The 16,736-nt window shown below is 29.6% G+C and overlaps 1 protein-coding gene across 5 annotated transcripts in view; it reads left to right on the forward strand.

Moving 5' to 3' along the window:
- Positions 1 to 3,397: 3,397 nt before the first annotated feature.
- Positions 3,398 to 16,736, forward strand: part of LOC119662596 (rap1 GTPase-activating protein 1) — a 112,959-nt gene continuing 99,620 nt past the window's right edge. For 3 of the 5 annotated variants that reach the window (XM_038072245.1, XM_038072246.1, XM_038072247.1), the window contains exon 1: positions 10,745 to 10,915. Coding sequence is in view for 1 of the 5 variants with exons in the window: in XM_038072244.1 (XP_037928172.1) it covers positions 3,413 to 3,639 (227 nt within the window). In the remaining 4 variants the exon portion in view is untranslated. Of the gene's footprint in view, positions 3,640 to 10,744; positions 10,916 to 16,736 lie in introns of those variants that run through there. The other 2 variants (XM_038072244.1, XM_038072248.1) reach the window with 2 other exon arrangements.

The following is a 16,736-nucleotide window of genomic DNA, read 5'->3' on the forward strand; positions in this document are numbered from 1 at the left end:
AATAATATCCTCATTTTCCTACAGGAAGTTGAACATAATTAAGTGTTGAGTGCACATGTCTTCTTATCGTGAATAAGTATCTTCACTTCATTGGAACGTGCCGGTCGTGCTTACCTCAAAACGTATGTATGTATACTGACGTCGGGTTGTGTGTCTAATTTATGTCTCTCACTTATAAGTACATTTACTACACTCCGACACTATTAAAATAGTATTGGTTCCTCAAACCAAATTTTCTGTTAATGCCTTTCGTTGTAGCAATAAATTCTGAAATTAGTTTGAGGGTTCACTTAACTGTTGAAGACACGTTCCAATTGACTAGTTGTTGCCAAAGCTATGGTTAGTGGAGCGTTCCTTTCTTTTAAGAAATAGCTCAACGCTTAGAACGTAAAATTGATCAAAATTCGTACATTCAGTTAAATAACGAAAATGCAGACCTTGAAGGAAATCGATTTTGCACCCAAGAAATACAATATTAGAATGAGAAAAATAGTTGGTAAAAGACGATCGCTCACCTGCTAACGCTTCAATGGTCTTGATGTGGAAATTTTATTATGCAGTACTTATTCAAATAAACTATTTTATAAGAAAGGTCTTCAGTGCTTGAATCAAGAAAATAAAAAACCATTTCTTAATTAAATTACTAATGACTAACAGGTCGAAGATATTCTAAAATTGTTGTAGCAAATAACATACCAGAATACGTGTTCTGAAAAGCAGATTTGCCAAAAAAATTAAAGTTTGTAGGTTTTTTTTTCAATTAGTAACAGTCATCATAATTTTATTATAAACAAATGTAATTAAAGTGTTTAGAAGAGATGTTTCGAGTAATGAACTACAACAACAAAAATTCCTTTTATAGTATTTTTGACTGACCATACAATACCAATATAACATTTACCAACATTGAGAAAGACTTTCAGTCACCGAAGAAAGTCTTTATAAAGAAATAAAAAAAAGGCTAAACAAATTATTAAATCCTATTTATTTTGTGATCGCTTTGACAAGACATCAATACTTCCTCTACTATATGCATATAAAACTAGTTGACCCCCTTAATAAAAAAGAGTAGCAATCTTATGAAGATGTCCTATAAATATTTGTTTTGTAGTGCGTTTGCTAACGAGTTACTGTCGGTAGGAAAAACACGTCAGAACATTGAATTTCTCTTCAATGGTTCTTGGCATAACTGTTAAAACTATAAAGAAAATGCTTCAGATCAAACATTATATTGGTTTAGACTATACTATATAGATTATATATATTAATTAACAAATTTTTCTTAGATCAAGTATTGTTAAAAATATTCTAGATGTGTCAATATAGTCGTATATATGGGATTTCTTGTATTATTCAAAGGAAATCACCTCTTCACTCTTCTAGACTCCCCACATAATATTGTGTAAAATCTCAGACTTACTGGTGACATGTGGCATGCAAAACAAAAAGAAAGAATAATTAATTATGTTCACATTAACTCACATATATACAAATGATATATGAACATATATGTATATGTTCATATAAGGAATGTTAATATTGCAATTTTCATATAAATTATATATGGATCTGTATATGTATACATGAAACGTTGTTAAATTTATAATAAAATGCGATTAAAAATATATTATATAAAATGCTGATTATTTTTTAAAACAATGACTTTATCAAGCAAAGTGAGCTCAACAAAAGAAGAGATTAAAATTTTAGTTCTTGCCAAATGTGAGCTCAGCTTAGACGACTTAATTCACGCTATTCATTTGTAAAACATTCTATTTAAAAACATAATTAACTGCGAATGAAATAAATTTCCAAAACTTTATCCATTTTTTAATAAACCTCAAAATTATTGAATTTAAATTTTACCTATTGACTTCTAATTTTTCGTGACCTATTGAATTCAAGTAACTTTTTCTCAAAACACCGTTTTTTATGAAGAAATATAAGAATTCTTATAATTCTTTCGTTTTTATAAAATACAATAAGTCTAGAATTTTATTCTTAGTACTTTTAACTTTTTTTCAAATAGGTTGGTCTCATTGAAATAATATTCGGAGAACCCAACACAATATATTTTGTATTTTGTAGCTTTCTAAAAGAAAATGTTATAGGAATTTCTTCATATACCTAACATAAAAAAGACTAAGTCTTTTATTATATTGATTTTATCGCTAATTATTTTTTATCTAAGAAGTTTCTTTCTAAGTATCTTTCTAAGAAGTTTTTGAAGATTTGAAAAAAAAACACAAGTAAGAACGTACTACTCATGAGAAGAAATCCGTGACATAAACTGCTTTAAAGGCGATACAAAAACGTCAGCTCTCTGTAATGTGATGTTTAGATGGCTAAAGTGCAATTAAGTCTGTCTAAATCTGAATAATCAAATTTATGTTAATCTAAAGTTACTAGAATTTATGTCTGATTTGGTTTCTAAGTATAAAGTAACACTCGACTGGCTATCTGGTCATAAAGGATTGGATTGGTAATGAAACAGCTGGAAAACTTTCAAAGAACGGTGCCCAAATTGACGTAAGAGGTCAGTACCTTTTAGCTACATATCAGTTGGTATCGGCACTGAAACGTAGAATATAAACTATTCATGTACAGCTTAATCAAAACCTGAGACCTTCGTAATCTAAAAATATTGTAGGAGTTAACAACAATACTATCTCAGTCGTAATATGGTTAAACTATATTTATTATTTCTTAAGTTAATTATTAAAAAACTTGTTTCAATTCTAGAAAAACATTGACACTATCCGCAACTGTGAGATGTAGAGCGAATGTTACAACGATTTCCAAAAAACGAGTGCAGTACTTACATTTGATATTCATGGAACCGCATGAGTTCTGTAATCTTTAAACTAGAGACGTTATAAGAGTTGTCAATATCTTCAAATTATTTGGAAGAGCTTAGAGAAATATCTTCAGGGATGGAACACTAGTTGTTATGTTACTACTGTGTTTTATATACTATTTATATCCGTTATCTACTTTTGGCTCTGAGTTCCTCCATTCCATTGAATTATGACATTTCATTAAAATAAAATTAAAATAATTATTCTCAATGCATTTGCATAATGCATACCAACCGTAGGGTTCTAGAATATTTCCTATGCTGAGAAAAAAATCCTATCAGCTGCTGGTATTTTACTTAATATTCTTTAGTAGCCAAGAGGTTGCAGCTCTTGAATATCCATTTGCGAAACTCGAGTGCCGTTAGAGAAATAAATCAAAATCGTGTCAAAACAATAAAAATTTATATTCTAGTGTTGCATACTTCTTGATATTTATTCTGGGGTTAATGGTTCATAACTATTACCGCACATGGCCAAATGGACATCATACTTATGTTTACACGAAAACATATGTGATAATTGTATTTATTGTTAGTTTTCTTTGTAATGTCCAAATGTCCTCGTATAAAATTCTGTTGAACTCTGATGTTGAACAAAATGTAGTTGTCTGTGAAGATGGAACTCTACATAAAGTTCTAAAATATTGGCGTAACACATCGAAAATTCCGAATTTAAAAAAAAGTGCAAGTTTTACTGATTACAGAAACAAAGATGAAGAGAACTGCAATGTTAATTATCAGAGATTGAAAAGTATCGATGAGTCCAAACTTAAGAAACTAAGGTAAGTAATCATGATTTGCAATATATGTATATATATACATATATATGTATACATTTCAAGAGGTGTCGATTTTAAGGCATATAGATACAGTTGAATCTAATTAAAAGTTGTTTGAGAGAAGTATGAATTCAAAGCAGAATAGAGCATATGTATTTTGAGCAATTGGGAGCAATTGGATTTCAGTGCAAGGAATAGTGATATAAAAAGTGATATAAACCTAAAGGTAAAACCGGTCTTAAAGTTTGGTAGGTAAACATCGTTTTCAAAAAAAAACGGTCACGTTATTTAAATATTGTTCATGGTTTTTCTATATATCTCCACATATATATTTTTCTATATATAGGAAATAATATTGGATTCTTAGAAACTTAACAGAAAATAGTGTTAAGATTCGATTTTTTATGGGCGAAACTTAAAAATAAAAATATTTTGAAAAGGCCGTAGACTCCAAATTGATTTAAAACCTATGGTTTCGTAAAAGCTTTTACTTACCATAGTCTATAGAAACGTGTTTTGCTATATGCTACAAAGGGAAACAATCGCCCGTATGTATACTTAAAAAATTGTATGTTTATATACTAAATAAGAAAAGTTATCTAATGTTTGTCTATTAACTGACAAAGATATATTCGTAGATTAAAAAAAATAAATTTGTGAAATAAATAATAAGATTAGTTGTCTTTTACATGTCTTTTACAACAAGAGTCTACCATAACTCCAAGATCAAAGGGTTTTGAAATTATTCCTAAATAATTGTTTAGTATTATCAACTACTAATTTAAGTATATATCATTTACTTATTTACCATTTACCTGTTTTATTTCTACAAAGTGGTGCGGATATCTTTGAGAGCGGCTTTTCAAACGTAACGCAACTGTTCCAGAAATCTACCGTAACACTCTTAGGTTGCTCTGGTAGCTTTTATGTGTGTATACCCAGTACAGTTTGTTGTTTGTTCGGTGCTGTGAAAGAGTAAACATCACTTGACTTCTTTATTCTTTCATAAATATTTTCGTAGCGATTTAAATTTTTCCAAACTGAAGCATCAGAACACAATAATTTGAACCCCAAATAAGATATCAAAATGTTCATCAGCTTCTTTTATCTTTATTTACTTGTATCTTGTCGTTAGATCTATCCGCCAACAGAGCTGGGTTCCGCTTTTGTGTAAGAAGAATACCACAGTCTTATAGCGCCAATGACTTACAAGAATATTCTAGATTCATTATTTGTCGAACGTTGGTTATTAAAAGTAATTTAAGTTGTTTTAAGTTTATTATTTAATTACCTCAATTATAGAATGAATTAGTTTTAAGGTCAAGAGATTAAGCTACCAACTTTTTGAAGTTTGTGTAGTTGGTATTTTCATGAGTTAATTATTTCACTAATAACAGATTTTTTCAACTTGATTCCTTAGCTTCATAGAGTTCTAATACGCTTAAACTTGGGCAGTTTCCCCATGCGTATTACAATAGAACATATAGGTCGCGATGCAAAACTGTTACCAACAATATCAAAATAATGGGCATTGGATACTGCATCCTCAGCGTTCTACTAGAATCTTACTATGTTATAGTAGTTCCATTGATTTCTTTCGAATAATTATGAATGTGAAATCAATCTCCAAGATAACTTTCTTACTTTTATATGAATATTTTATATATGAATGTATCGATTGTAACAATTAATAATGGGATTCCTTATTTGATACAAATTAAAGTGTTTTCACGCTTTCCTGAATTGAGTACTTTGTATTGACTATTGTTTTTTAAGTTGTCATTGTACTCTCTATTTTTTCGTTTTAATTTTAAGTTCTATTGTATAGTCTTCTTAGTTTGCTACTTTTTTCCTAGTCTTCCGTAGTCTGAGTCTTTTTTTTTCGGGGCACAACCTTAACTGAATAGCGGAAAAAGATGAAGCAATATATTCAGATCTTCTTGAGGCTCACTATTGACTGCTCCAATCTTTGTACTTTCACGATACGAGACTGATTGATTGACGATATTATAGCTTTTTCTTTCTAATTCTTATCTCATATACACTTTACTTAAATTCCGAATTCCCGATACTTAGTTTTTACTTTGCTTTAAGTTATAATGAATTAAGTGTTGGCTACTAGTCCTTCTTGTTAAATTGATTATCGTAGATAGCTGTGTACGAACATAGCAGTAATAAACATAATAAAAAATTACCCTTAAAATAGCATTCAGAATAGATAATAAAATTGTTTTGATTTAGCAAAAAATTATTTTCATTTCCATATATTTACATAAAGCACTTCCCTAGTAAACACAAAATAGGGGTATTTTGGAGTGCTACTATGGATGCAGACAGCGCGACGACGGTGAAAATATATGTATCTACACCCTAGTATCTTCTTGTAAATAATATGCTATGCTTGTAATAGAATTTCTTTGGAATTTAGAAGACAAACAAGTCTCCTACTTTATTCCTCCCACAAGCATCGGCTCCACTCTACAGTATCTAGACGAGAAATAATACAGACTTTGAATAATGTCACGGTATGGAAACTGTACATGATAAGCAGCATGGAACTCAATTTAATTTGCAAATAATTTGTAAAGCTACTGTAAAGCTTTGCGAATTATTCGCAAGTGAAGCCAAGAAGTGAACGGGAACAGCGAGCACCGCTTATCACTGATTACAGAAACTGCACCCCAAACATCATCGACAATTGTTATTGTGTCAAATGGAATCCACAAATCACATCAGTAAACACACATGTGCAGAGTGGAAGAGATTTCGTCCCATCGCAGTAACAAGAGAATACTCTGTAGTGGCGAGCAAAGTACTTGTGTGATGCCAGACTTGGTGGTTCCATATTCAGTTAAGGATGGATGGCGTATGGGAACAAAATATTTTCGTGATGTAATCTCCGTGCGCTTGAAAGGATTTTGATTGGAATTATTTTATTGCTTTTTTATAAGTCGACCATAGAAATTTATTTATTTTTTTTTGCAATATTTGATAGAAAATGTGTTTTTGTGGGTTTCTGCAAAGATTACATTATTCAAACAGAATAAATGTATCTACACACATAAAATCAGTATTGCGTATTATTACTTAAAAAAATTGAGTAATCAGTTTTACTATTTTGGATTCGAAATGCTTTGAAAATTTTACACTGATAAACACAGAGTATATGTGTCACTGACGAAATGAAACATACTATATGACACCAAATGTCATGGAAAATTTTCCATCTACCATGGTTATGAAGCCTTGTTCGTTGGAAGTAAATACCCACTGTTCTCCGTTGTCCATAAATAAATCGTGTGAGTTCAAATTTGTACTAATTCAGTACAAAAGAAATATGTAGCTATACTTTGAAAACTTTTCACAGTTTAGTGAGAAGACGTGGTCTATTACAATTAAAACCAACACCTATTGTTAGTACTAACAACAATGACTTAACTGAAATATTTATATAATTATTAATATGAATTAAAGAAAATTTTTTTTGAAAATTCGATACCAACAAAAGTTAAGGTCCTTCAAATAAGTAGCCAAATTAAAAATCGTACAGATTAGAAAGTCCACAAGCACACATATGCAACCATTACATAAACATAACTATGTTTCCCAAATATACCATTGAATCAGCCATTAAGTAATACACAGTTACTTAATACACAGTTTAATTTAACTAAATTATTATATCACTATGCTCCTATGCTCCTCCTAGAAGTTAAAGGATTAAATACTCGTATATATATATATTATATCACTTAATAATTTTTACTTGTATTTCTATACAACTATTATATATAGAACTCAGATCAATAAGAACTCCGATTTTAGTTTATAAATAAAATTGTTTCAGTATATTGCTTACTTTTTAGTTCCGGCTATAGCACTATTAACATTCGTATGTTGAAATTCATAACAAATGAGGCTTGATCGCTACATCAACCGTATGTTCTTTACTTTTTCGGATGGACGTTGCCAATGATTTGTTTCATCATTCTATCAATAACATATCTGACTGAATCTTAATTATTGTTTTCTATTTTAGCGTTATAAGACATACAAATCCATTATTTTTATTCTATTAGTATTTTAAAAAGTTAAGTTAGAATTAGCCATACATACATTATTATTATTATTGTCTGCGCCACAAAGTAGGCTATGGTTTAATATTGATTTTATGAAGTAAATGTGCTGCACGCTAATTATGTGTTTCGTCTAATCCATGATTAAAAAGATTTAACACAAATCGGTTAACTTATTTTGATGGTATAGTTTCTATTCTATTTTTCTTTATTGTAAGTAATCTATTTGTAAAAAATCATATATGTGTAAAGTTTTTTGTTGAGCTAAGAGTAAGGTAAAATATTCACTCATTATGTTAATTATTTATGGAGTATGAGGTAAAACATTTTTCTGCACCACTTTTTTTACTCCGACTCGTCCTCTTATAAATCATTAAAAAAATATATCAACTATTAGACGATAAAGGATCAAGTAGTGAAAATTCCATTGCAATTATAAAGCGTAGATGTTATAGTTATTAAGATTAATATTGTTAGAAATCCAAGTTTATCTAAGCAAGAGTGTGGTGAATGTAGTTATCACCATTCTTTAATGGTGCTCTACTTTAGATACATATTTTCGAAACAAAGTCATAATTTTTTAAATTTTATTAAGTATTTTATAAATGCAATTTAACGTTTCAGCACAAAAAGTATAGTAAATGAAAACAAAACAAATTATTTTCTGTTAACAAAACAAATCTTTTCAACGACTTGGCAACAATGTCACTACATATACCTATTCGTTTGCAGTTGCAAAACTTTTTGTTTTTCTGGAAACCGTCTTATGTGCAAAAATTATGTCCATTTAGAGATGCAGAAGTGATGCTGATTCCAGCATTTGAGTAATATACTCCTCTGGAAATAGAACCGTCTGCCCTGTAGTATGATGCAGATGCTTCAACAGTTATGAGAGGGCATTACGAGTACTGAAAAAGCAAATTCTTGGGATTTATGGCTCAGTAAGCATTGTTAGCCTGTGTTGAATTAGGTGCAACGACAAGCTGTCCAAATTGACATCAAAATTCGGGGGCGGTCTATTAGTCATATGGTAGGACAGCTTAAAACTTTTCTTAATCGATAGTCGCTGTTAAAAAACGCGATGACATATGTATGTACCTATATCGATATTTTTGGTGAGATATTCAGTTAAAAATTGATTTAAAGGCACTCTATACTAACAACTAGTAAAGGCTGCGTCTACGTCCCGCAGTCACTAGACGAGTTCGACGATCACGGCAACAACAACACCCAACTTGCGAAAATAAGTTCCTGATCAGACAAGCTGATGGTGACTAGCCCACATGGCCAAGGATTATACATGTATGTAAATAATAACTAAGTAAGAAAGTATAATTTTTCAAACTTAAGGTGACACTATAGAACAAAGACTCCATTTGCTTATAATATTGATATAATAGATAGTCAGAATAATTAAATTATACTGTAAGTTACTTGTCCTTTAACAGTGTTACTTCTTAAAAATTAAACAATAAAAAAAATGGTGGTTTCTACATTTTAATTATAAAAATTAAATTAAAAGCAAATTTTTTTTTCACAATATTCATCCCATCCTGCACTGTATGGCTAATTGAGTTACCAGGCCATTAAAAAAACCAATTAATAATGATCTTATTATATTATATTTAACAGCGGTCAAAGCTTGAGGTAATTGCTATTTTCATGTAATTTGCATACAATTCCCACTTGAGTGGCAACACTGAACAGACCTTACAGTGTGCAATAATTTCAACTGCTACGCACATAGCCATAACGACATGAAGCCAATTACGTGCATCCTACACTTTCCTAAAAAAAGACAAATAATACAAATGAAACAAATAATAAAGCAAATTATTTTCTCATTTAAATCAAAGGTGAATTGAGAGAGTAATGAGTATTGTCGACTTTTTTTACTTTTCTCAATGTTAGCCAATGCTTTTGAACTATGCAAGTCTATTCAGCAGCGGTGAGAGCAAGGCTATAACTGACTGCCTTCAATGTGTCAATATAAATTCATGTGTTAGTTTGTCTGTTGCTTGTGTGGAGTCGTACTAATAACAAAATTAATTTCCTAAAAAATTCCAATTATAAAGAAGGGACAAAAATACCGTAATTCATACATGTGTTGCCCGGCAAGGTCATGAAAACAATATAAACATGAGATGGAAACGATAACATAGCAAACAAACCAAAAAACAATTTTAATCGTTTGCACGGCGATTTTGTGCCGCATTGTAGTTGTTGCTGTTATAAGTGTGCAAATGCACATACATATGTATGTATGTACATAGAAATGTTTACAGAAAGTTAAAATGGAATTGTTGCACTTAGAGCGTCCTGCACGCATATTGCCCTTATGGTGCATTATTTGCTTTAACTTTTTACTTTTTATAATTCAAATAATAACAAATACAATTCACTCTTTTGCGTTATTTATACAACGAACGATTTTATATATAAATTGTATGTATTTGTTGTTATCTTTAAGAAACAACAAAGAGTTCGGCATACATAAGTGCATGTGTGCATGCGAAACGCATTGAGCTTATGTGCATAGGCATTTTGTGTGTCCACCCCCTCTTGAAAAATGTACATGTTTATTTTTGTTTAGAATTTTTATATTGTTTTGTCTTTTTTTATCATTAAGTTGAACTGAATTTTCATCACTAATTTATTTTCTGTATTATTTGTCATATTCTTTGTTTCACATAATTTTGTTTATTGTTTTTTTTTGCCTTTTTATTTTTTTTGGAATGATTACATTTTTATTTAAAGCTTTTGGTGTTTTGGTGTTTTTGTAAATCTTTAGTTTTTTATCTGCCGTTTTTTTTCTATGTTTTTGTATTGTATTATTTTGTATATTGTATTTTGCCGGTTGCACAAATACTGGTGCTGTGTGTGTTCAGTTTTGTTATTGCTTTTTCGCTCCAAATGTGGAACTTGTTTACTTGTTACAAAGTGTTGTTGTTGGCGTTGTTGGCTTTGTTGTTGTTGTTTGCACAGTTATGGAATTGGAATCACAGTTTCTTTGCTTGCTTTTGTGGTTGCATTCGAGTTGGTTGTGCTGTTTGCAAACAGTTTCGCGTTAGTAATCAATTTGAGTAGGTGAATACGTCGCTTGTCGGTCCCGGGTTGTGTTAGTCGTCTATTGCTTGGCCCTCGACGTTTACGTGATGTAGTTTACTGTTTTGCGGAAGTTTTTTTTTCCTCGATGTAGTTTTGTAAGCGAATTTTTTAGTGTTTCATATCATTTATTCATATTTTTTTTTATTAATCAATTAGTTTTTTAAGTTAACATAAGTTAAAATGCAATAAATAAAAAAATATTTCTAAATTTAAAAAAATGTTAGAAAGAAAAACAAAAGTGTTTTCATGCACAAAAAATAAAATTATTTAATATAAAAATAGCGAAAAACATTTTTTTGTGTTGCAGAAATTTTAAAAAAAATAGAAAAATAACACCAAATTATTACAAAAATAAATATAATTAAGAAAATGTAATTTTCAAAAAAAAAAAAGTGAAATTGTGTTTAAAAATCCGTTAACCAAAATGTCAACAGCTGATTGCGTGCGTACCATTGTGCGTTGTTCCCACCAAATCCAAATCCATGAAGTGCAATGAAATCCACAAAAATTTGTTGCACGCCAAACGGAACGCAGCAATTTGGTTCGTGGAGCAATGGCCTCCCCTCACCACAACAACAAATAAGTTATAAAACGTGTAAACGTGTAAATAATGGCAATATATATTTACAAAAAAAACCTTAAAAAGTGTGTAATTCTCGTATTACAAATTATAAAAATGCAAAAAAAAAACAAATAACTTTATGTTTTTGCCAATCAAAACAAAGCGATTTCACCAAATATTTCCAACCAACGTTTTTAATTTCTTTACTTTTTAAATACCAGAAAATTTGTTTCTGTGTCACGTGCCAAATTTGTATAAACTTGGATCGCTGCGTTTATGCCGGAACATTTGGGGTTGCATGTCAACCAGAACCCTTTTTACCTGAACATTGCAGTAATGCATGCAACATAATAAATTTATTTTAACTTTACTTATACTTTTAGTTTCACATAACTAAATACTTTTTTATAAAATTATTTTATAAATTAATAAATGTTTGTTTTTTAAATAGTTAGAAAGAGAAAAGGGTTTCAATGCTACGAACTCAACATTTTTCAGGATCACATAATTTTATATGCAAATTATTCTTACTTTATATATAGTAGTGTAGAACGAATTTAAATTTTTTGTATGTATTGATACTTGATTTAGTTACGAACCCCTTTTCAGAAAGCCTTATCAACTAGTATGTATTTGTCGTCATCTGGTTAACATAGTTTGAGCAAATATTATGTTTATCTTACTAAATTTCTGATACTTCTTAGGTAGTTCCTCTGGCTACACTTCGCTCAGTTTTGCTTAGTTGCAAAATGTCTGTATTCTACAAACACATTTTCAAACATCCCGTACATCCAGCCCAGTTAGTGGTTTTGCAACTTCATCACTCCATCGAATATACTACTTTCCTTAATGTCTTCATCTTTAGACTGCCGTTTCAAACACTTCCTTCACTGAAGCATCACTTTCACTACTCATGACAGCTAGCTTAGTCACTAGATGTTAATGCACTAAATAATGTTAATGTCGCCACGTAAAAATATCATTGTCGTTATTCGAATCCGGTTCATTTGGTTATATAACATATTGTCTAAGCATAGAAGAACAAAGATATTATGCGCAATATTTTCTGAGGACTTCTGTGCCACTCACAGAATTACAGGTTGGATTGTAATGTATAAAATATATGGCTTTTTGTTTTGCATTCAGTTTCCTACTGAGTTTGTGGTAGTATCTATGGATAATGTTAATTTTCTTTGAGATGTTTAGGCTGATATCAATTGTTGTTTTTGGTCATCACTAGTAATAGGCAACATATATGTTCATACTCTTTCTATACGACCAAAGCTAACAATGAAATAGCGATGTTATTAGTGCAAGCAAATTGTTATATACGTCAGTGTATAAATGTGTCTTTATAATAAGCACGTGCCAGATGCAGAATCACTTCCGTAAAGTTGATGGAATATAAAGTACGCTTCACTTTTGTGTCCTTAAACATCATTCAGAAATATATTTAAATAGTATTTAAGATAACTGGTTATCACAACAAGCTATATAGCCTTTAGGGTTCTCGGATGCTCAACATTGGCTGAAGTCAATTTTTTTAAATCTAGTTGTAAGATGATTAGATAATCACATATCCATATATACCCATCGCATGTGAGAAGCGTTATGTTTTTGTAAATCTGACAGGTTTTAAAACAATTTGGGTCAAATTTATATTTTGTTTCTCTTTTTCTATTTTATATAGAGCCATCAGAAGTCATTGTTTGAAGCTATAATCCATCAAAACCTAGACTCCATCATAACTAGCAGTTTTTTTTAAACTTAATTTATTACGTAAAATCTGTCAAAGTTATTCTGTTTTACTCATAGCTTGAATTTCAAAAACAACATGGGTAAGAAATTTATTACATATATGTATATATATCTGTTAGATAGATATTACAATAATTTTCTTGTTATGTCACTGTTTAGTGTATGATATATCTTTTCATAGCTTATGTATTAATTATTTATTTTTCATAGAATCAAAGAGATACAATTACAGAAATTAACACGAAAACAGTTTATAAGAACACATGTCACTTAGCTGTATTGATAGGCTTGGAAACTATAACAACCTAATGAATTACTTAATTATTTCCAATAAAATAAACTATTTAATACAAATCCATATAGCTATTTAATAATTGTTTCACTACAACTGTTTTAACAGGAATTTAAATACATTTTTAAAAACATTTCTAATAAAAACTATTCTAAAACAGATTTACGCATATACCACATATATAATATGGTTAGGCTGTCTCTTAGCTAATGAGAATATGAAACATATTATATATGTAATACTATTACTATATAATAATTCCATAAATGACTTATGTGTGTATTCACATATAGAAAAGAACATAATAGAATGAAAAGGTTCCATTAAATATCTTACTGATATCCATAATAATTGATATGTAATGATTCTAAGAATGTTAAGTATGCTAGGTATGATATTATCTTTATGGTGGTGTTTATATTATTATATTGTAGTACACAATATTATGTCCTACTGTTATATTTTTTGTAACACTCAACCTACATAAGCTGTAACTTTGTTTATTACAGCTATATGATATAAGATTATTTTCTCAGTTGAGATCACTAGATAGATCTTAAGTACCAACTTATTGAACTTCACAATTTAAACTTTTTCCTCTCATATTCTATTTGAGAGAAATGTGTTCCATATTTTCAGTTTAATCGTTTTAGAAAAATCACTTTATTATCTCAGATTAGATTTACTTCTATTACAATGCTTCGCTCATACAAAATTTGCTCTAACGACTAGGTATATCTTAGACTTATATTTAATTACTTGATTTCTGTGTCCAACTTTTCGGCAATAGGAGTTAAAGAAGGGGCACATGTAATATGTAGTAACCGGTGCCGTGTCTTGTACGTAATAAATTTATTAGTAAACTTGTTCCACAAATATATACATTTTTTTAAGTAATTAGTATTTATATAAATATAGGTATCCGCGAACTATTTATTTCTGTTTATCATATCTACGGAAATAGATTTTTAAGTAATATCTTTAAAACGATTATTTGTTCTATTTAAGAACGTGTTTGCTTACTCTAAAAAAATCGTTAAAAATAGTAACTAAAATAATTAATTAAAATTATAAATTATAAAATGATATTACTAAATTACCAAAAAACTTATCGCAAATAATAAACAAAATGAAATTACATTTATCGAAAATAAATTAAATGAAAAAAAAACATTCTTATCTGCAAATTTTAGTTAACTTTTTTTTTTGAAATTCTAAAACTTTATTGCATTAAAATTTCCAAACTGATAACAATTAAACTATTAAGGGGCGTCTTTAAAAGATTTGCTATTTGTTGGTTGATTGAATTGAACTATATATGATATTCAGCTGGGAGACTTGAGCTTTCGTTTCAAATTGTCATTCCTAGTAATAATAATAATTCTTCTCGAACTGTCTTTGTACTGTGCATAGATTACCCATAAGTAGTCTACATTTTCTTTTTCATTCTCTTGGAGAATGTATTGTAATGTCCCATTGAGTTTTTTGATTTCTATACTGAATCTTTGTAGTTCTTTACACGGTATTACACGGTATGGTGAGCATATTCGAAGAATTTTATATATACTGACGAAGCTACAAAGCCTTTGCTGTATTCATCTAATATGAATTATGTCTGACACCGTTATAACAACGTAGACAGTCTTACAGATCTTTCAATGCCCAGATTTTATGTAATTATATAAAGAAGTCAATCGATTTTTTGATTTTTGCCTCTATACCCTTTTCAGTTTCTCGACTTATCTTATAGTGCTTGGTTTGTTCGATTGGTGGTTAGTGAAGCATTTGAAGTCATCTATTACTCTTAAGTGATTTACCAATTCTTGCATTTTAAGTCGGTTCGGATTTAATTCTGTTTGAAAGATATAGCAGGTACTAAATGATCCCGCTTGGTTTATGTCGCCTTTTATAATTTGTGTCTGCATTTATGACTATAGGAAAAATTAGAGACGCATGTTATTTGTGCGTAATCCCTCTTAGTCAAATATAATTTTGTAGTCCCTTTTAAGTATTAGTTAAATTGACTTATTTATAGTGTTTTATATATATGGTATATTCAAGTTATACGACATATTTGTCGGAATTATCTGATTACCTTTGTTTGATAAATAATAAGAAATTTTTTATAGAAAATATCTAATAATTGGTAATAGTATATATCGAAATGTGTAATAATATTGATGTGAATACCCAACATATCCAAATGTAGATATAATTCATTTAAAATTAATTTAAAAATTTTAAAAATCTGAAAGTTTTGCTTTAGAAAATGTTAAAGACGTTATTAAATGCTTGGCACCAATGTTTTGCTTCATTCTTCTAGAATTAAATGACTGTTCCCATTATAAATATAAGTTTTAATCTAATCAGTATGCTTTACTCAGAGTCGATATTATTTTCAGTTCCACTGAAGAATTAGTCAATGTTTCTTATCAGAACTCTAAATACGAGTTAGACATTTGGGTATTTTAAAGTAAAATAAAAGTCACTAAATTAAATGCTGGCCAATATAATCAGTTTGGTGAAATATGACAGCTTGTTTGTATATTTTTTAATTGTAATTTCCATCTGTAAAGATACTGAATTTTTTCATTTTACTAGAGCGATTATGGTAAATTGAAAAAACGATCACTCTAATTGGACAGACGGCGCGACGCGTTACGGACCCGTTAAAATTTATATGAACGGAAGCATTCGTTTTCTAAAATTGGCGCGAATTCGTGCTAAAGTTTCCATTAAATATAAAATCCAAGAGCAAATAAAAATATAAACAAATTGTTTTTAATTTTGAATTTACAATTTGCAAAAATAATATAAAATACATATTTTTCTGCTAATAGAAGTGCAGATTATAAATTCAGATCGCGTCGCTTATATTTGCTTTCTGCAGCTCGTTAAGTCGGTGAATTTCAATTGCAGAAGGGTTTCCAAAGCCGGCCGTGGTGTGTATTGCGCTACAAAAGCTGAACTTATCATTAGTTCCATACATCAGTCCATCGTTTCTATTTAAGTTTAGTTGGTAGTTTTAAATATTCGATTCTGATAAATGTTGTGGGCCCCGTTTTCTTAATAATTTGCCAAAATGTTTACATGTTAAAATGTTAGATGTTTACACCACTTGACTGCGGTCCATATAGTCTATTAACATATGTTTTAAATGACAAAACTATTAAAGTTTTGTAAGATAAGAGATTTGTTTATAAATTGCTTATTGAAATTATTGCTGGATAAGATTCTAAATTTATATTAGAACTCTAATTGTACAATATGTTTATATTAATACATATACATAGTAATATTGAGG

This window comes from Teleopsis dalmanni, chromosome X, assembly GCF_002237135.1.
Source record: "Teleopsis dalmanni isolate 2A chromosome X, ASM223713v2, whole genome shotgun sequence".
Lineage (NCBI taxonomy): Eukaryota > Metazoa > Arthropoda > Insecta > Diptera > Diopsidae > Teleopsis > Teleopsis dalmanni.